The 19047-nt window shown below is 38.7% G+C and overlaps 1 protein-coding gene across 10 annotated transcripts in view; it reads left to right on the forward strand.

Annotated features, from left to right (window-relative positions):
- FAM53A (family with sequence similarity 53 member A) overlaps positions 1–19047 on the forward strand; it is a 147865-nt gene that overhangs the window by 118806 nt on the left and 10012 nt on the right. For 8 of the 10 annotated variants that reach the window (XM_039541468.1, XM_039541464.1, XM_039541465.1 and 5 more), the window contains exon 5: positions 5669–5776. The exons of 1 other annotated variant lie outside the window; for it this stretch is intronic. In XM_039541468.1, the coding sequence (XP_039397402.1) occupies positions 5669–5776 (108 nt within the window). Of the gene's footprint in view, positions 1–5668; positions 5777–7735; positions 7845–19047 lie in introns of those variants that run through there. One more of the 10 variants, XM_039541472.1, reaches the window with a different exon arrangement.

Below are 19047 nucleotides of genomic sequence, written 5' to 3' on the forward strand. Positions count from 1 at the left end.
CTGTACTTCCAAGAGCTAAGCGGATCAAAGCAAGCATCTCTATCACACTGAGGAGATTTAAACTTCGACTCCTTATAAGAAATGGAAAAGGAGGTGGATATTGCTGTTTTTAAAATTAAATAGGCAGCTAGTATTGTTTTTAAAATTATGAAGAACAGTTTAAGCTTTGTTGTAACGTGTGTTGTTTGCCTGGACTGCTCAAGACCTGAATGCTTGTGTAGGAGGAACTCTTTGAGTTGGCTTCTTAAATACCTTCATGCTGTTTCACATCTCATACTCCTTGATGAAACATAGGAGCTTTGTCTTATACAGGCTTATTCAAAGTGATACAAGCTACGAAAGTGAGATCTTGGAAGAGCGTTGCTGTTTTCAGAATGTAATAAAAATACTGTAATGATGATTATTTAATAGTGTGTAATAAGCATGTCATAAAAACAAATCTTACATTTCCAAGATCACTGCTTTTATAATTTATACTCAGGTAAAGGAGAAAATCCCTGGAAATATTCGTTTTTAAGAGGGGGTTCGTGAGACTTGACATTTTAGTGAATGGTGTTCACAGGTTGTTAAAGTTTGGGAACCACTGATCTAGACTGTATTTCTCTAATTTGTTTGAGAAGGTCATGTGAGACATTAAGCTTTACTAATGCCAAGATATACCACATCTACCACTTCCCCCTATCCACAAGGCTTTTTACCCTGTCAAAGAAAGCTAATAAGTTGTTCTGACATGATTTGTTCTTGACAAATCCATGCTGACTGTTACTTATCACTTTATTATCTTCCAGATTTTCGCAAGTTGAGTCATTATTTGCATCATTATCTTTCAGGGGTACTGAAGTTAAGCTAACTGGTCTGTAATTCCCTGGGTTGTCCTTATTTCCCTTTTTATAGATTGGCATTATATTTACCATTTTCCAGTCCTCCGGAATCTCTCTGGTCTTCCATGACTTTTCAAAGATAATAGCTAATGGCTCGTCTCCTCAGTCAGCTCCTTGAGTTATTCTAGGATGTATTTCATCAGGCCCTGCTGACTTGAAGACCTCTAACCTGTCTAAGTAATTTTTAACTTGTTTCTGTATTTTAGCCTCTGATCCTACCTAATTTCACTATTAGACTTCCAGTTGCTACTAACCTTTTTGGTGAAAACAAACACAAATGTCATTTAGCACTTCTGCCATTTCCACTCTTTCAGTCTCCCAACCCTCCCCCCCCCCACACCCATTGTTTGGGCCTACGCTGTCCTTGGTCTTCCTATCTTTCCTACGCAGTGAGATAGTTTGCTCTTATGCCCTTAATATTGTCTCTTTGAAAAACTGCCAACTTCCTTGAACTATTTTTCACCTTAGACTTGGTTCCCATGGGATCTTTCCTACCAACTCCCTGAGCTAAAGTCTGTCTTCTTGAAATCCATTGTTTGTTGTGCTGTTTTCCCCTCCTTCCATTCCTTAGAATCATGAACTCTACCATTTCATGATCACTTTCACTTAAGTTTTCTTCCACTTTCCATTCTCAACCAGTTTCTCCCTATTTCTCAAAATCCAATCTAGAAGGGCCTCTCCCCTAATAGCTTTCTCCACCTTCTGAAATAAAACATTGTCTCCAATACATTCCTGGAATTTATTGGATAATCTGTGCCCTGTCGTATTATTTCCCAACAGATGTCTAGGTAGTTGAAGTCCCTCATCAGCACTTTGCTTTGGATGATTTTGTTTATTAAAAAAAAAAAAAAAGCCACATCCACCTCCTCTTCCTGGTTAGGTGGTCTGTAATATACCCTACCATGACATCACCCTTGTTTTTTACCCCTTTTATCCTTACCCAGAGACTTTCAACAAGTCTGTCTCGTATTTCCATCTCAACCTCGGTCCAAGTGGTACATTATTATTAATAATAAGGCATCACCTCTTCCCTCTTTCTCTGCCTGTCCTTCCTGAGCAAGCTGTACCCTTCTATACCAATATTCCCGTCATGCATATTATCCTAATTGTGATGCCAACTATGTCATAGTTGTGTTTATTAATTAGCATTTCAAATTCTTCCTGCTTATTCCCCATACTTCTCAGATTAGTATACAGACATCTAAGATATTAATTTGATTTCCCTCTGTGTTCTCTTGTCTCTCCCTTATCCCTGCTGTAACGGCCCTTGCTCGCCCATGATCCACACATAACTATTTCAACTACAGCGATTATTGTGTCAGACCTGAATTTGTCTTTTGAGCTGCTGTATTTTTTTGTTTTGTATTTAGTTTAATCATTGCATAGAAATTAAATTAGTTTTGTATTTAGTCAGTAACTTAGTAATTTTAGATAATTATCCCCATTTTATTACATTATTCATTCTCAAGTCTGACTCTACACAAGTTTACCTTGCAGGAGGTTCATTGGATGGAGAAGGTAGGGAAGCCCTAATGGTCCTGGGTGCTACATCTCAGCTGGGAGCAAACTAAATCAGTATCTTTTGATGGTGGTGGTGACTTGACCTCTGAATATGTCTGTCCTCTAGGGTGTCACAACTTGGGAAGCCCAGTTTAATTCACTTAAAATTTGGTAGAAAAATTCTATATCAGCTCCACACGTAATGTACCAATCTCGGATGAATTTACTTTTCTATGGCTTGGATTTCTTTAGAGTGACAAACATCAGACTTATAATGGAAACTTAGTTGCATCCTTAACTATACGAAATGATGTCTCTCCTCTCTCCCCCTCTTCCCCCCCCCCCCCCCCAGCTTGCTTCCATAATGTTCAAACTGGGGTAAAAATCTTTCTAGTTAATCTTCTGGCCTTTCCTGTCCATCTCTCTTTGATCTTTGTCTATTTTGATTTGCAGTACATCAGAGCATGGGCAGGGTGTGGGTGTTAACAGCACTGAGCACAAAGTTGGTGCTTAACCAATTCATCATCATCCTCATTATCTTATTATTTTTTGTTTTGTTTTTATTTATTAAATTATTCTGGAAGCATGGCTTCTTTTCATTAACCAAACAAATGAGTCAAATGAACAGGGTTCTTATAAGATCTTTTCTTCAGATAATACCTGGACAAAATGCTAGGCTTACAGGGACAGGGTGGATGAGGTGATATCTTTTATTGGACCACTTTCTGTTGGGGAGAGAGACAAGCTTTTGAGCTTACATAGAGCTCTTCTTCAGATCTGAGTAAGCTCGAAAGCTAGTCTCTGTCACCAACAGAAGTTGGGTCCAGTGAAAGATGTTGCCTTTCCCACCTTGTCTCTCTAACATACTGGGACCAACGCAGCTTCAACAACACTGCATACAGCAGTGGATTTACAGGGAACTTCCTTCACAGCAGACATAAAGTTCGTAAAAGAAGTCAAGAGGCGTAAATGAAATAAATTACAACATTTTAACGTTGATACTTTGTTTTCTGTAGCTAGTTGGTGGAGCTCGGTTGCCTTTGTGACAGCAGGGACCCGAAGTTAGCCTGAAATACAGCTTTTCTTGTCTTTCTCTGTTCTCTAGAACTTGTATTGTGTCTGAAACAGGATCTTTCAAGGTATGTGACACAGCCTGTAGAGATGAGACAGAAGCTAAAGCAGTATGAGGCCGTCGGCTAACTTCCTTATTGATCAGGGTTTAGATAATTTAAATTAAGAGGGTTGTTGTTAGCTTACAGGAAACATGCATTCTGTCATAGGAACAATTCTTTTGAGAGGTCAGTGAATCATGGAGCAGCAGGCAGAGGATTTCTAAAATAGGGCTATGAGGAATCTGCCCTACAGGTCAAGGACTGTCTGTGTTTGTACAGTGCCTAGCACACAGGGGCTGTGATCTTTGCCAGGGCCCATAGCCATCACTGTAATACAGTTAATTAAAACAATATGACCTGGATGTGTCTGTCTAAATATTGCTTTTAGGATAATGGATTAGGAAGTCAAAAAACTTGAGTTCTCTTTCCAGCTCAGCCATTGACCTTGAGCAAATTAGTTAACTTCTCTGCCTTGGTTTCCCCTTATCCTTTGTCCATCTTGCTGCTGCTTTGCAGTGTTTCAAGTGTTGGAGACTATACCATTACATTTTTAGGGTTGCTGTGCCATGCAAACAGCTGTTATGTAGTTTACCTAACTTTCAGGAAGAAGTCTGAACACTCAGGCTTCACCTGTCTACCAGCCTGTCTTTAATGTATCAAAACAAAATAGCTCTTGTAAATATTTGTATTAGCCAACATAGATGAAACAAGATGTCCGTTACTATAATCAAACACCAGGGACCTTGAACATTAAGTCTGTAACCATAACAGTGTAGTTGAAACCAAAACACAGCTCCTGAATGGCACAACTCTTAACTCTCTGTAGTGTGATACAAGGCAGTCTGAGCTGAAATTTAATTTATAGTTATTTAAACTGAACAGATTTTACATATAAAGTATATTATTCAGTGTCATTGTTCTGTGTCAGTTGTCTTGGTTTGTTTGGAAGTGTGCTTGTGTTTGCATCCTGATCTTTCTGACTGAACTGGCATTTGCTTTTTAATTGTAAAACTGAACGATACAGAAAACAGCGTTTTTATTCGCAGCTAAGATTTTTACACTGCCTCAGACATATGGTTTTATAATCTCAGTAGCTATTACAGTTAAGTCAGACTTTCCACTGTAAACTCCCATTAAACATTTTTTAAAAGTTGCTATACTAATATTCTGATACTTACAAAAAAGTTTTGTTAGATTGGACCAAGAATTTGGAACTTGCTACTAGAAGAAAAAAAGCATGACCACTAAACTTGCCACATTCAGAGCGAAATGTAAAACTTGCCTCTTTGCCTAAGCTTCCCCTCAATAGTACCTTGAATCTCAGATTCATTAAAAGGGTTTTTTTAAGTCTCCTTTTTTGGCATCGAAAGAAGATAAAGAGCACAGATTTTTTTTTTTTAAGCTTGTAGGAGATGGAACTGGGTTCCTACCTGCTGCAATTCAGCTATATTTTAAAAAAAAAGAAAAAAAAAGACTCAGGCCTTCATTTTTAATATTTTTTGTTCTTTGCCGACAACAATTTTGCAGAAATTAAATGAGACCCTACTAGTAATGACACTGAAATGAGGCAGTTGAACTGAATTATAGCCTGTTTTGAATTGAACTAAATTAAAATTAAAATTTTAATCTACATTTCAGTACTACAAATTTTCATTAGGTTGGGGTTTTGCAAAACTACTGGTAATTTAAATTCCAGATGGAAATTTCCTTGACTTAAATTGCTGTATCCCTTTGTCAGTGCACATGAATTTTGTTCTAGAAACCTAAATATACCAGACCATTCCTTTTTGTAAAATAAACTTATCAAGCCAATACTAGTTCTTACCCTAGAGAAGCAAAAGCAACTCATGTTGCTCTTTTGCAACCTTGTGTCCCTATCTCCCTCTCTCTCTCTTGGACTTGAAGCATCCTTGATTCTACCTGGGGGATGCTATTGAGCTCCTCTGAACCAGACTTACATTAATTAAGCAGAATCTAATTAAATGCAAGGTACATAGAGCAAACCAACAAAAAGTATCTTCAGACCTGCCAAGCCTCTCTCACTCAAAGGGAAACTCTCTCAGTTGTGATTGTTAGAATGCTAATGCTGTTTTTTTTCCTCATGGAAGATTTTGCAATATGGTTAAATAAGACTTAAATCCTCATTTTTTTTTCATTTCCCTTATTCACATTCAGACTTTGACAACCTCCTGTTTTAAGCAGACAAGTCTTAACAGGGCACCACATATAATTTGGAAGAATGAGTTAGAGCTTGTCTACATGGAGAAGTTATTCCATAAAAAGGTAGGGTGTGAATTTAAAGTACAGTAGCTATTCTGGACCAGTTCCCAGTGTGGACTTTCTTACTCTGGAATAAGAGCCTCCACCTGGGGGCCTATTCTGGAATAACTATTTGGATCAGCTTGACCACGTAAACAAACTTTGTTATCTCCGTTCTCCCCGATAGAAGAAAAACGGTAGGTAAAGGGGAAGCTTCCCTCCTAAGGGCTTGTGCAGAACTTGTTACTTTGGACCACTTGATTAAAATCCTACAAATTAAGGCAGAAGTGTCATTGGCTAGAAGGATTAATCTGTTCAATATACCCCTAGTAGATGTGGTGAGGGCTAGGAAGTGGAATGAAAGACTAGAAATGTCGAACACTCCTTTCTCTGGTCTCCAGTATCCAAGAGTCTGACCAAAAATCATGCAAGCAAATAAGTTCAGTTAAGGCTTTTCCAGTACTTGGTTATACTGAGTGCTCATTGTGTTTCTTCTTATTGCCAATTGTGTTCAGGTGTTGAAATCCTGATCCCTTAAGAATGTTAGTGTTGTGTAGGAACGAGTCACACATACTAATGTAGGAGTGTGCAAGAGACCCTGGAATCAAACATTCATTCCACCTGCACAGTATCAGCATAACTGAATAACTCTCATAATTTTGGAATCCAAGAAGTAGAAGAGCATTTCCAGAGCTTTGGAATTAGTTTCCAAAACTCATTAATGTCTGCAAGCTTTGATAATGACAAATGGTGATTATGATGCTGGTCCAGTAGAAACAGTAATCAGAAATGTATATTTCTTGAATTGCAAGCACAGTTGAAAGTGTTCTCTGAGATTCTGGAATGGTTTCAAACCCTTAATTTTTTCCACTGTTGGGGATTTGCTTTGCTTCCAGTATCCAAATGACTGTGTTCCTGTTTGGCATTATATGTAAATTGTAATGCTTTAAGAAATAAAACCCTCTTGGTCTGTTTAAGATATACAAGTAGTATACTGTTTTTAAGTATTTGTACAGCATTGGAATACTGTCTTCCATCTGTGCTAAATGTTTATTTTGTAGAATTCAGACCATCTTTCTTGTTGACTTAGTGCAGCTGTAAAAATTGACCTAATTCCTCCTCTCTCTCATAAATTTTCTTTCCTAAAAGACGTAAAAGTGTTAAGCTCTGTAGGCTAAAGAAATTCAGAGGTGATTATGCTGTGGGACCTGATTATGCTGCCCTTACTTAGACAGAATTTAATGAAGTTGAGAATTGTCTATAACTTGTTCATTCTCTTTCCTCTAAAGAAAACGTAGGCTGGGTCTACACTGAAAAGTTATATCAGCATAGCTATGTTGGTCAAGGTGTGTGTGGGAGGTGTGTGTGCCAGGACTGACACAGCTGTGCTGACACAACCTCCAGTGTAGATGCCACTATCAGTGGACGCAAACTTCTGTTGCCATAGCTGACTTCGTTCAGGGAGGTGGTGTAGGCTGCAGCTATATTACTGGGCTATGCTGGATTGCTAAACCAATATAGTCTCTGTAGTGTAGCCACGTTTTGGGAAAGCGTTTAGAGCCAGTTACTTTCTATTCTAGATCATTGATCTAGTACATGGCTTTATTTTTCCTTAACTATTTCTCATTAAACTAGTATCAAAGTTAATTTCTTGTTTACATTGATCTCTATGCACCCTGCCCACCCTTCTTTGACACCTATTGACGGTAAAGGTGGAAGATCTTTGCAGTAAGAGGGCAAGAGATCTATGGCATGAAATACTGATAAATACTTTTATGTAACTTAGTGTCTAGTAGTATTTGTGACTTAACTTTTTGTTTCATGAAAAACATAGGTTTTAACCTTTTAAAAACATACCATTTTTCTTTAATGCCAATTGCATTATAAAAGATTAGAAGCCATTTAAGACTTTTTTTTTAAAGATTAGGTGGAGTTGGGGTAAAGGTAGAAAGTAATTTTTTTTCTTTTTTATTTTTATTTTAGGGTCTAACTGTAGCATAATCTGAAAATTGGGGTCTTCGGTACATATTTGGAAAGTATCACAATATTGGTGTCACAGGTGTCTTGTGGCTTAACCGTCTTGTTCTACTTCAGACTTTCAAAGTTATTCTCTTGTGTTTTATATGTCTACGTGTAAACTAGTTTCCCTGTTCCTTTTTTAAATCAAGATGTGCTTGTTGGTGTTGATCCAACTGTACAACATGTCTAAATAGAAATTAAAAATTCTTATTTATTATCGTAAAAACTTAAGATTTCACAAGTGACTGATATTCTATTTGAAATGTAGTGTATCAAGGTTATAATTTAAAAAGAGAACTCCAACCCTAAACATCAAGAATTATGGAAATAATTAGCCAAGGTAGCTTTTATGTATAAAAAGCTATATTCCATTATCGTTGCAATTAGCATTGTCAAAATTCCCCCCTACTCATTATTAAACAAACACCCCAAAGTCTGAACCAGAATACCAGTTAAGAATTTTTATATAGCTCGTGGTTGAAAACTCACCTTCCAAATTTTTTAAAGCTTAGGTTTAACTGTAATGTTACATTCATGATAGGAGCTGACCTGATAGAGCTGCAGTGGGAATTTCCTGTGTGTGTGCACGTCTCCTAAAACTAGAACCCCACACCTTATGCACTGGGTGCATCAACTTTGTTGTACATGCTAAGTTTATAATAGTTTGTGCATAAAACTGTGCACTTCACAACTCTGTGTGGTGCCAGACTCTTGAGTCAAAGGGCGAGAGAAGTCTGGAGTTGGAGTGATGGAAGGTACTACATATGGGCATGGTTTGGAGGGTTTGTGGTAGGTGGTGTGGGATTTAACAAATCTACAATGAGCACAAGATACCTGAGCTCTGCTGGAGTGTGGAATTTTTTATTTTTAAGTCCTTGAATCTCCCAAACCACTCCAAGTGCCTTGATGTTTTAAAGCAGAATTGAAAGCCTTTTCCCCACATTCCCTTTGATAAACACCAGGCATACCTCCTGTACAGCTGGGAAACTCCAGAGAGAAGTAGCAGCATCTTCACTGTTTTTGTTGAGCCCAAGTTGTCTTTTGTTATTATTGAGCTATTTAAGATTTCCTGATTCTACAAGCAAACTGTCTTCTTGCTTAAGTGGCTTAACAAGAAAACTGTAAGGAGCTCAATAGATTCCAGTTCTCTGAAGAGATACTAATCTCCCCAGTGTGCCTGGGCTACTACCACCCTATCCCTGCGAAATTCATTTTGCCTTGCAAGAGTTCCTGAATCAAGAACTCTGCAGGGTAATGAGATCTCACGTAGGCTTACCTGAAGACTTAAAACATTTTCATTTGGTTCTCTGGTATAAAATCGTTTTTGGTAATACTAAGTTCAAATAAAATTAAGTTATATTTGAGACTTGTATAGATTTAGGTCTAACTTAAGTTTTCAAGTGTGACAAAGCTATGTGTAAGTAAAACCTTAAAAGTAAGCGGTATAACTGATGTGCACATCTTATTTTCATCTAAGGGATTTTAACCCTGCTTTGACTGAAACTAAATGCAAATTTAACTATGAAGCTGCTAAAACCTCTCTAATGTAAGACATTGAGAACATGGCAGGTTTAAAATACAGTAATATTAAAGTGTAGAAGAGGCCTTAAGATCCCCACTTAACTGTGGGGCTGTTCATACATCATGACTATCAATTTCCCAGTGTCTAGTATCAGTTGCTGCTTTAATGAATGCTGACACACATCCAAATTAGAAGTTATTAAACACTGAACAATTCAAAATAGGTGACCTCACTTTAAACTCCAATTTGATGCAGGGGGGCTAAGTCTGGTTATGCTCAGTCTAACAATCCCATGAAACAGGATGGTACGAATGTGTTTTTAAAAAATTAAATTACACACTTTTCTGACCCATGTCTGTTGTCTCTTTCCCCCCTCCTCTTCCTCTTCCCCCCCCCCCCAGTAAAATAGTTTGTGCCAACAGCATATTGTTATAGTGTTTAGCAGGGGGGAAATAGATTCACAGTGCGTTAACAATTGTTCATGATAATGAGCATTATAAAACATCCTATTTTTGGCCTAAAGGATTTCTAAGATAAATAGTTGTAATAGTTACAAAAGTGCATGTGCTTTGGTCCTTTCTAGAATCTTTTTTTTAAAACCTAAAAAGCAAGCTGCAGTTTATAAATTTGGTAGGTTATTTATCCTGGTCAGGTAGCTAGTGAGAGTTACGGACTTCGTAAGTGTCCTAGTAACTAGTCTATAATAACTTTTTTACCCACCCACTCACCACTCATAGTTGCTTGTTACAAAAATTCACCTCCCAACAGGATGAACACTGGCAGAATAAGATTTTTTTCATGCGTGCCTACTGAGTGGGTCTTTTGACCTTAGAGAGAACTTCTACCTGTTATGTGGACACTGACCTCATGTCTCTGTGTAAGGTTTGCCCCCTCCCTCTAATTCAGTGGTCCCCCAATTTTTCAGTGTTGCACCTCCCCTTACCTCTATCTGCACTCCCTCCCCCACCCCAGGGCTAGGATTGAGGCTAGAGTTGGGGCCAGGAGTGGGGCCAAGGCTGGAGGCGGGGCTGGGACTGGGTGCGGAGCCATGGTCAGGGGGCGGAGCCAGGATTGTGGCAGGGGGCTGGGCCAGAGCAGAGCTGGAAGTGAAGTGGGTCTGGGTGGCACTCCCTCTCCACCCTGCCATGAGGGCTGGCTCCAGTCCTGCTGTGTCCCCTTGAACGTTCCTTCGCAACTCCCTATGGGTGCTGCACCTACACTCCACTACATCGGGGAAAGATAGATATATGTAGCTTTTGTGAAGCACTTCATTATCTTTTTTGGATGAAAGGCAATGTGCAAGGTTGTGTAGCTGTAGCAGAACTTGGGGGCCATTTTGACGTAGTAGGTGTTACTGTTTCGTGGGTATTGGCTGAAAATGGTTCACAGTTCTTGATGTGTAGATCAGACTGTTTCCGTAGAGTACTGTCTATTCTCTTCCACTCCCTTCCTTTTGCCCCCACAAAAAACCAAACCTGAGTGCTATTTGCACAGATTTTTTTGTCCAACTTCCTGAATTTTTTTATACCAGGGTTCCATCCTTACTAAAGTCTGGATATAGGAGTCAGGCCCTCAATCTCAGAATGCCTTTCCTTCAGACAGGCTTGCCTTTCCACTGGCCATCTGTTCCTAACCAGGTATGTTAGCCCTGTAAAAGAGTCACCTAGCTCCTTTATTCAGCTTCCTTTGGGCTTTCTCAAGGTCACCTTTTCCCAATTGCTTTCTGGGAACCTACAGTTCTTCTGTGTCTAAGTAATCCTGTCTACTTCAAAACACTCTTGAGCTTTATGGCACCAGTGCAGCAGAACCTCACTTATGAACACCAGAGTTACGAACTGACCAGTCAACTATACACTCACTGGGAACCAGAAGTATGCAATCAAGCAGCAGCAGAGACCAAAAAAGTGAATACAATACAGTGCTGTTAAATGTAAACTATTTAAAAAAAATAATAATAAATTGACAAAATAAAGAAACTTGCTTGTTGCATTTAAATTAAGGTGGTTAAAAGAAGCATTTTTTCTTCTGCATAGTAAAATTTCAAAGCTGTATTAAATCAATATTCAGTTGTAAACTTTTGAAAGAACAACCATAACGTTTTGTTCAGAGCTGTGAACATTTCGAAGTCACAAACAGCCTCCATTCCTGAGGTGTTCGTAACTCTGAGGTTCTGCTGTATTCGTTAGCTTGTTTCCTCCACCTTTTCCCAATGGGGCTTGTTCCTGTAGTAACCAGTGAGTGTCCTTAAAAATCCATAAATAAGTGTGTGGTTACACCAGGTTATAGGGGTTAGGTGTGTTGCGCAGAAAGCTGAAGGTGTATTTTCCTCAGCCACTTGAAGTTTGGAAACTATAACAATTTGCTAATAAAAGCAGTGAGTCTCAAACCCTCTGAATGCAGGCAGGAACCTTCATCAGCCATCACATTCTTCAGTAATTCATTCTGTAAATGCATGTGCAGGTCGTGCAGCAGCCTTTGGGAGTTATAATTCATGTTGCCAATTGCTGAGTTTTACTTAAAAATTGTGGTTGCCAGGTATACCTTTAATTGACTATTGTGACATACAAAACGTATTCCTGTTGGAGTGTTTACACCTTTTTCCCCCCAAGTTCATTCAATGTATACTACTTGTGCTCTCTTCCAGAAAGTGACTAAAACCCAACTGTCAGGGCCAAGTGAATTTGATTTCAATAATGTGGATTGCTTGAAGAGTTGATTTGAAATCCTTATAAATAAAATTCTAAGTCTAGAGTTTACTAAGGAGATCGTGTGTGTGTGCACATGTGCCTCTACATGTGATTATATCATGTGTTCCAAGTATGTAAGTGAGTTAAATATTGCATAATAGCGATCATTTCTTTGCTTTTGCAGCATAACCCCTATTTTCTAGGAACATCACCCATAGCTATGCTGCAAGTCCCGTAAACCTGATAACCTTTAACACTGCTGCCCCACACAAAGGGTAAGAAGAACATTTGTTCAATACTAAAAACTTTTTTTCTCCCTTGCTTTAAGTAGAATTTTTTTAATCTGACATCATTAAGAGCAAAGCCTTTTAAATATTTTTGCTGCTATTTTGGTTAGAAAGGAAACTTGGATGTGTCATATGCTCCTACTCAATGTATTTCTGAGAACTTAATCATTATGCAAGTATCCAAAGCATTACTTGAATCAGAATTCGAGAAATCAGCAACCCCTTCACTCTTATCCCTCTTGTCATGCTGAGGAGGCCACCAGTGTTGTGTCCCACGCTAAGAGCAGAATATAAATGTGAGTTTGAAGAGTTAATTTGGTGGGTTTGGGGGGGCTCTTGCCTGGGTGGCAGCTGCTGTTTGAACCATCTCATCTCTGCTGGGGAAAGTTGCCTGAAGCAGCTGCTTCCACTTTCCATTTCCCTCTCTATAACGGTAGTGTGGCCTGACAGAATGTACTTGTTACAAAATATCTATGGGTTTAATGAGGTTGAAACTTGGCAACTATCTCCCAGAAAAACACTGCCAGGAGTAAACATTTTTCAGATGGTTTAACGCAGTTAATGAGCATTTATTACTTTCCAGATAGTAACATTCTTTGTATGAAATGTATTTCCCGTTGTTACTTACAAAATGGGCAGTTTTTTTTTAACTGAAGACAGTCTGGTTTGCACCAAATCAGAATTATCTTCAGTCTGCTTTCTTTTAAGTGGCATTTTCGAAAAGGTGATTGGGAAAGATTTGATTGCATCACATATTCTGTGTATAGCTAACCTGCACCTTGCTCTCAGTTCTGGTAACTGGAGCAATCTAAGAGGGTCAGTCATAAGGAGCCATATAAAAGTAAATTCTACTAACTGGGGAACAAGCAACTAGAAGAACAGATGGCACCAAAAATAGTTTATTACCAAGCCCTAAACATGATTGTGTAATTTTTTCTTTAAAAATAATGCAACTATAAATCCCGCTGAAACTCAGTCAGTACTGAATTAACTCCAAACTTCTGAGTGTTGTTAAAGCCTTTTGGCTGCTTTCCAGGCTTGATGTTGCCCTTCATTCACAGGATCAACATTTAATTTCTTAATGGGAAACCTGAAGAATTCATCCTTTTTGAATGGAAACATAGACACGGTGAGCTTGAATGAGTAGCTACAGGCTAAAGCGTCACACTGGAATGGAATGGGAGCTGTGCAGCCAGGATGAATCTCAGGGTCTTTCTTTTCAGCAACGCATGAACAATCAAAGGCCCCCTTTTTATCTATTGTTTCCAGGGAGGACATCCATTTAAAGTTCAAATTCCAGCAGGCTTGGGAAGAAGGAAAGGAGATAGCAGTAGGCCAGGCTAGGAGATGATAATCAAGCATCAAAAGTGAGCTGAAGACAAGCCAGCACTTTGTCCTCTGACAGGAGAGACCAGGCTGGGGGTACTTAGTTTTGAATGGGGGCTTGAAGTTTTTTTGCAATCATGAATGAAGCACTACTGAGGTGGCAGGCACAGAGAGCATCTGGCGCTTTGCTTTCTTTGCATCAGCAGAGTGGATCACAATGTGAAATTAGGCCCAAAATGGCATTTAATGAAGTGAAGCCTCTGTGTTGCAGGCCTCCCTGTGCTCTGACTGCAAAGGACAGCCCAATAGTGTATGATCTGGGGACAGCAAGGAAAGGAAATCTCATTAAGGATACTGTTTTTCCTTTTACAAATGTCACTTGTATAACAAATGTCTTACAGATAGCTGGCTTTCTCGTAAGTGTTCAACACCATGTAGCCCTCCGCCAGCCCTGAAAAGCAGTACTTAAACTTACAGTACTTTTGTTCTGGAAGTGTGCTCATAAGAGGATGAAGGTTAATATCCGATGCAGATTTACTGTTCCTCTTTGGCAAGTTGCTATAAGTACAAGTAAGAATTCATTGTTGAAATAGCTAATGAGTACCAGACCAGCTGCATCTGACCTTATGTGAAAAGGGGCTATCCATAAACTCCCATGTAAGCTTGCAGGCAGCTGTGAGCTTTTTAAATTAGTCAGTGATAAACAAGTTCATGCCAAACCTGTTGTTGATCCTTGAAACTCAATAGTTATATTATTACATTAAGTTAAGAATCATGGTACAGTATGCTAGCTATGAGGTATTTTCAGTTGATGTTTCCAAGCTTGTACCCAAAGGGCTGCAATGGTCCTGGTTCAGTCCATCTAGGGCTAAGGAGGTGGCAGAGAGAATTACTGATTTCTTCTCCCCCCCACCCCAATCTAAGATGTAAAGAAGTTATTCAGCAAGTTTCCATCATTAATATGGAAACCCACTTTCTGATTTCTAAAAGTAATTCGGCCAGAATGAAGGTCAATTATTAAGATCCTTAGAAACTCAAGAGAAATGAGTTAATTTTACCACGTATTCAGTTAATAATTCAGTGGAATTCTTTAAATGGTTCTGCATTTTATGAATGAAGTACTGGGTGTGGTGTGGTATTGCAGTTATTTAGTTCCAAAATAAGAGCTTTTTTCATTTTGAAACCAGGTTGTCTTTTTTTATACATTAGAAGGTATTCAGTGTAAAACTGTACTGTAGGAGGTGTACTTTACTTGTTTTTGACTGAAGTCACTGTGTGAGCAATTTCTTCGGAAAGTGCAAAAAAACCAAAACACAAGCTTTGCAAAGCCTGGAGCAATTATAAAAATACATCCTGTAGGGAAATACCTCAGCTGAATCAGTTTAACTGTCACTTAGTCTGTCTTTCTGCTAGACTTGCATTGCACAAATCATTTTCTGTTGAACACAGATACTGGCACATAGGTAAACAGATGTCTCAAATGTATTGGATGATAGGCTAAATTAAACTGAGTATGCCAGCCGCCTTTATTACTTTGATTTCATCCACTGGATTTTTAGAATGGGAAATATTAGTTTATTCGTGATTATACATTCCTTTTCTTCAAAAGGTACAAACCTGAAAGACACTTTCTTACACTAATAAAAGCTACTTCTTTTAAATAAATGTAACCCATTGATATAGTCAGATTTTACTATTTGAAAATAACCTATTTCAAAAAATAACTCTCTAAGCATTGGTATTGGCCTTAGTCAGATATATCAAAGTATTTGAGAATAAACAAAATGAACTATTTATATTTCTGAGGGTGAATGATAGATAATTCTGTTTGCAGTCATATGTTGCAAACTGGTGTGGTGAAAAACTGGCATTCAAATAAGTGACTGACTTTCTACTTTTAAATAAGTTTGCTTTTACTAATAAAAATCATTTCCTTTTGTTTGTTAGGATAATGATATCACTAAAATATTCTTTTATGTTGCATTGTTTTCCACAATAAAAGAATGTAAAGAAATTTCCAATAGTAATGCATGAAATTTGGTAGCATGGACTATTTACAGCCTTTTAAAAACATGAAATATGTGATATTTATCATTTTACATACAACCTTTCATCGAAAGGCTCCGAGAGTGCTTTACAAGCCAGAGGAAGGAATCATGGAGTTGGACAGCTGGTGCACAGCATACTGCACTTCAGTAGGGAATTGAGACAAACTCTTGCCATTAAGAGAAATGCCATAGGAATTCTAATATTCACTCACAACAGGCACGATCTTTATTGTAAAGTCGTACCTAAAAGAGCCTGCCTGCCTTCCTCCTTTTCCCCTGCCCACCATGAACAAGTATGGTATCTATTTGTCTAACACAAAGGATAAATGACCACTTGCCTTGATTTGTGAACCTTGTCCAGGGAATCTGTATCCAAACATCCCAGTCTCTGAGGTGCCAAGCGCCCTCAGCACCCTGTGACTTCTGAACCAAGAAAGGATATCTCCAAACAACATTGTTCTAAACTTCTTTAAAAAGCACAGGTTGACCTGATACTGAAATCTGTCTCTTTGTGGCTTCATGTTAACTAAGTTGTCTCAAAACAGCCCTTGTCAGAAAGCATTAATATTAGATATAATAGCTACTGTATTTTAGTTTATAGGTGCTAGATACAGTGAACATACTAGACATGTCTATTGGGCATGTTTCCCTTTACACAGACAAATGTAATTGGCTCAGTTTAGCTTTCCTCTGGAAGTAATCAATGGCCCTGGTGCATCTGTAGTATTAACAGCCAATAAGAATTCATTGTAAAACGTACTTTTTTTTTAAAGTTAAAATGAGCAAAACATTCCTAGCATCTTTGCTTTTTAATGCTTATATATCAAGAATATATAAATCTGATTTTCTTTTTGTGTAAATAATAATAAGTAAAGGGGATGAAATTGCTTCCAGACCGAGACCTTTTTTTCCCCCTTAGCTGGGAGTGAATTTTATGGCCTAATTATAAAACCCCTTAAAATGCTGGTTATAATAGAATGCCAACCCAACCTAATAATGTAGGTGAGGTTGACATCTGTCAGTAACGAGTGCAGTTTGAAGTTTAAAATTCAACATTTACTTTTGTAATCTGATATAAATCTTTCTAACAGATACATGTCACTTTAATATTCACAACACAGCTAGCTTTACTGGTCTGTTATATACCTCACCCTTCAGTAAATTCTGCAAAAAAAAAAAAAGTATGAAATGATAGTTTTAATAATTCATAGGGATGTGAGTCTATGGACTTCTGAGCAGGAATGGGGTGGCTGCAGCTCTGTGTGCATGAGACCATTAGTGCTGCTAAATGTGTCAGGTGTAGTAGAAGATGCATAGTCCTGCATAAAAGTCAAGATGAGAAATGTAAGTGGTAAGAAATAATACCATTTGGCAATGTTTCGTAGACATAAAGGATCAAATTCTGTCCATGTCAGAGGACAAAGGCAATGGATTTACATCAGTGCTAAATGAGGTCCAAATCTGAAACAGTATTCAGTGTGAACATGAAAAAGTTTTGACAAATTATTTGTAAGTTTGTAATTTTTTGTTTTTATTTAGAACTAGTTTCAATTAAAGATGATTCATTAGTGTCCAGTAAAATACTACTTCATTGCAAGTTTTTCTCTTAGTGAGTTAGCTATTCTTATATTATGAGCTAAGTTATATTCACTGAAATGTATTGCGCTCTGAGGCCTGGAGCTGAAGGGGAATGTGTTGTACATTGTTTGAAAGTTTTATCTTTCTGAATAGGTAGCCAAAAACATACAAATACAACACCAGTGAAAAACTATGGCAGCATTGGTTTTGGAACCTAAAGACCACTACTGTTAGCCACTGCTGCTACAAGCAGTCATTCTCTTGTTGATCAGTATCCATATAATGTTAAGAAATGTCAGCCTGAGCAACCGTAGAGTGTATTCTCGTCTCTGTGTAGAGGGACTTGTCAGCATAACTCCCTCATACAAAACAATGTGAATATACCCCTTTGTATCAAGATACCCATTCAAAAAAACAAAAACCGAAATGCAGATAGACTGGAGAGAGGTCAATGTATATGAATTTTAAAGAGACATGTTGTAAGTGTAATGCTAACAATAGTAAGCACTGCAAACACTTTCTTTGTATCTGTGAAACTGGAAATATGATCTTCATAAGCTAGTGTCTTAAATGATCCACACTTGAAGTGAAAGATCTGAATTACTAAATCAGATGGGAGAGGAGAAACCCCCCCTATAAACTTAGAAGGGCACTGTGGGGGGATATGAACTGTTTTTCTTATGTGATTTTTGTGACTGAGCAAATGACTGCATAATTTTCCTTTCTGCAGAGATGTATATATTTGTTTGCAGCAAAAACCTTTCAAAAAAGAAAAGGCCATTTTCCTTCTGTCAGAGCCCGTCACAGGAGGGGTCGGCTCATTTCTAAATTTGCACAGCACCCAGCGTAGTTAGGCCCCAGTCCCCAATATAAATAGTTTAATAACATTCCAGCTTTTTGGCTTGTCCATCATTTTAGGAGCTCTGCAGAAGGTGGACTCTTTGGTCAGGTCGGGAGCAGTAAAAAGTAGCAGTGGCTATTGTGGGAAGTGGGGCTGCTCTGCATTGCCCTCTTCTGGGCCACACATGGGTCTGTGGACACTCCCCACCTTTGTCTGCAAGGTTTGGCCACCTGCTTGGAGCAGAGTATTCTGTGCCATAAGCTTGGTGTAAGTCTCAAATCAATCAAATGACAAAATGGCAACTCGGGACTTGCCCATGCGCCCATTTAGACGGGAGGTGAGGGGCAGATGGCAAAAGGCAAGCACTTAATTACCATGCTTAGGGCAAGGCCCTGGTATGGGTCTGGGTTAACCCTGAGGAGCTCTGTTCCAGTCTCACCTAGCTCTGTCCCTGAGCAACAGCAGGCATGCCTTCTTAACTGGCCTGCTGGTTCTTGATTGGCCAATATTTTTTTCTTGGCCCTTCCAGACCTCTGGAGAACCATCTCGGTGGTGGTCCAGTCTGAGTGAATTTTCCTTGGGTGGAGAGCTGAGGGGTAGAGAAGGCCTGATTGTACTCAGTCACACACCTCCCCTGTAGAACAGGCCCAGGACTCTGATCTCTTCCCCTCTGCAAGAACGTCAGTCCCAGGAAAGGAAGTCCACATTCTAGAGCTGTGAACTTGACCGTTGTCGTACACAAAAGACACATGGTTGTAATGACCAATACCACTACGTAATGTATTAGTGTCCTTCCTAACTTGCAACCATTTAAAGGGTACATGGTCTATTACTAGATCAAAGGAAGCCCTAAAAGATAATATTGTAAGACCCCTACAGTCCATTTGATGGCATGGCACTCTCTTGATGGTGGAGTATCTGCTCTCCTGTGGCTGCAGCTTCCGGGTTACACACAATATCTGATATTCCACCCCCTGAATGTTTTGG

The sequence above is a fragment of the Mauremys reevesii genome, linkage group 5 (genome assembly GCF_016161935.1).
Source record: "Mauremys reevesii isolate NIE-2019 linkage group 5, ASM1616193v1, whole genome shotgun sequence".
NCBI classification, from domain to species: Eukaryota; Metazoa; Chordata; order Testudines; family Geoemydidae; genus Mauremys; species Mauremys reevesii.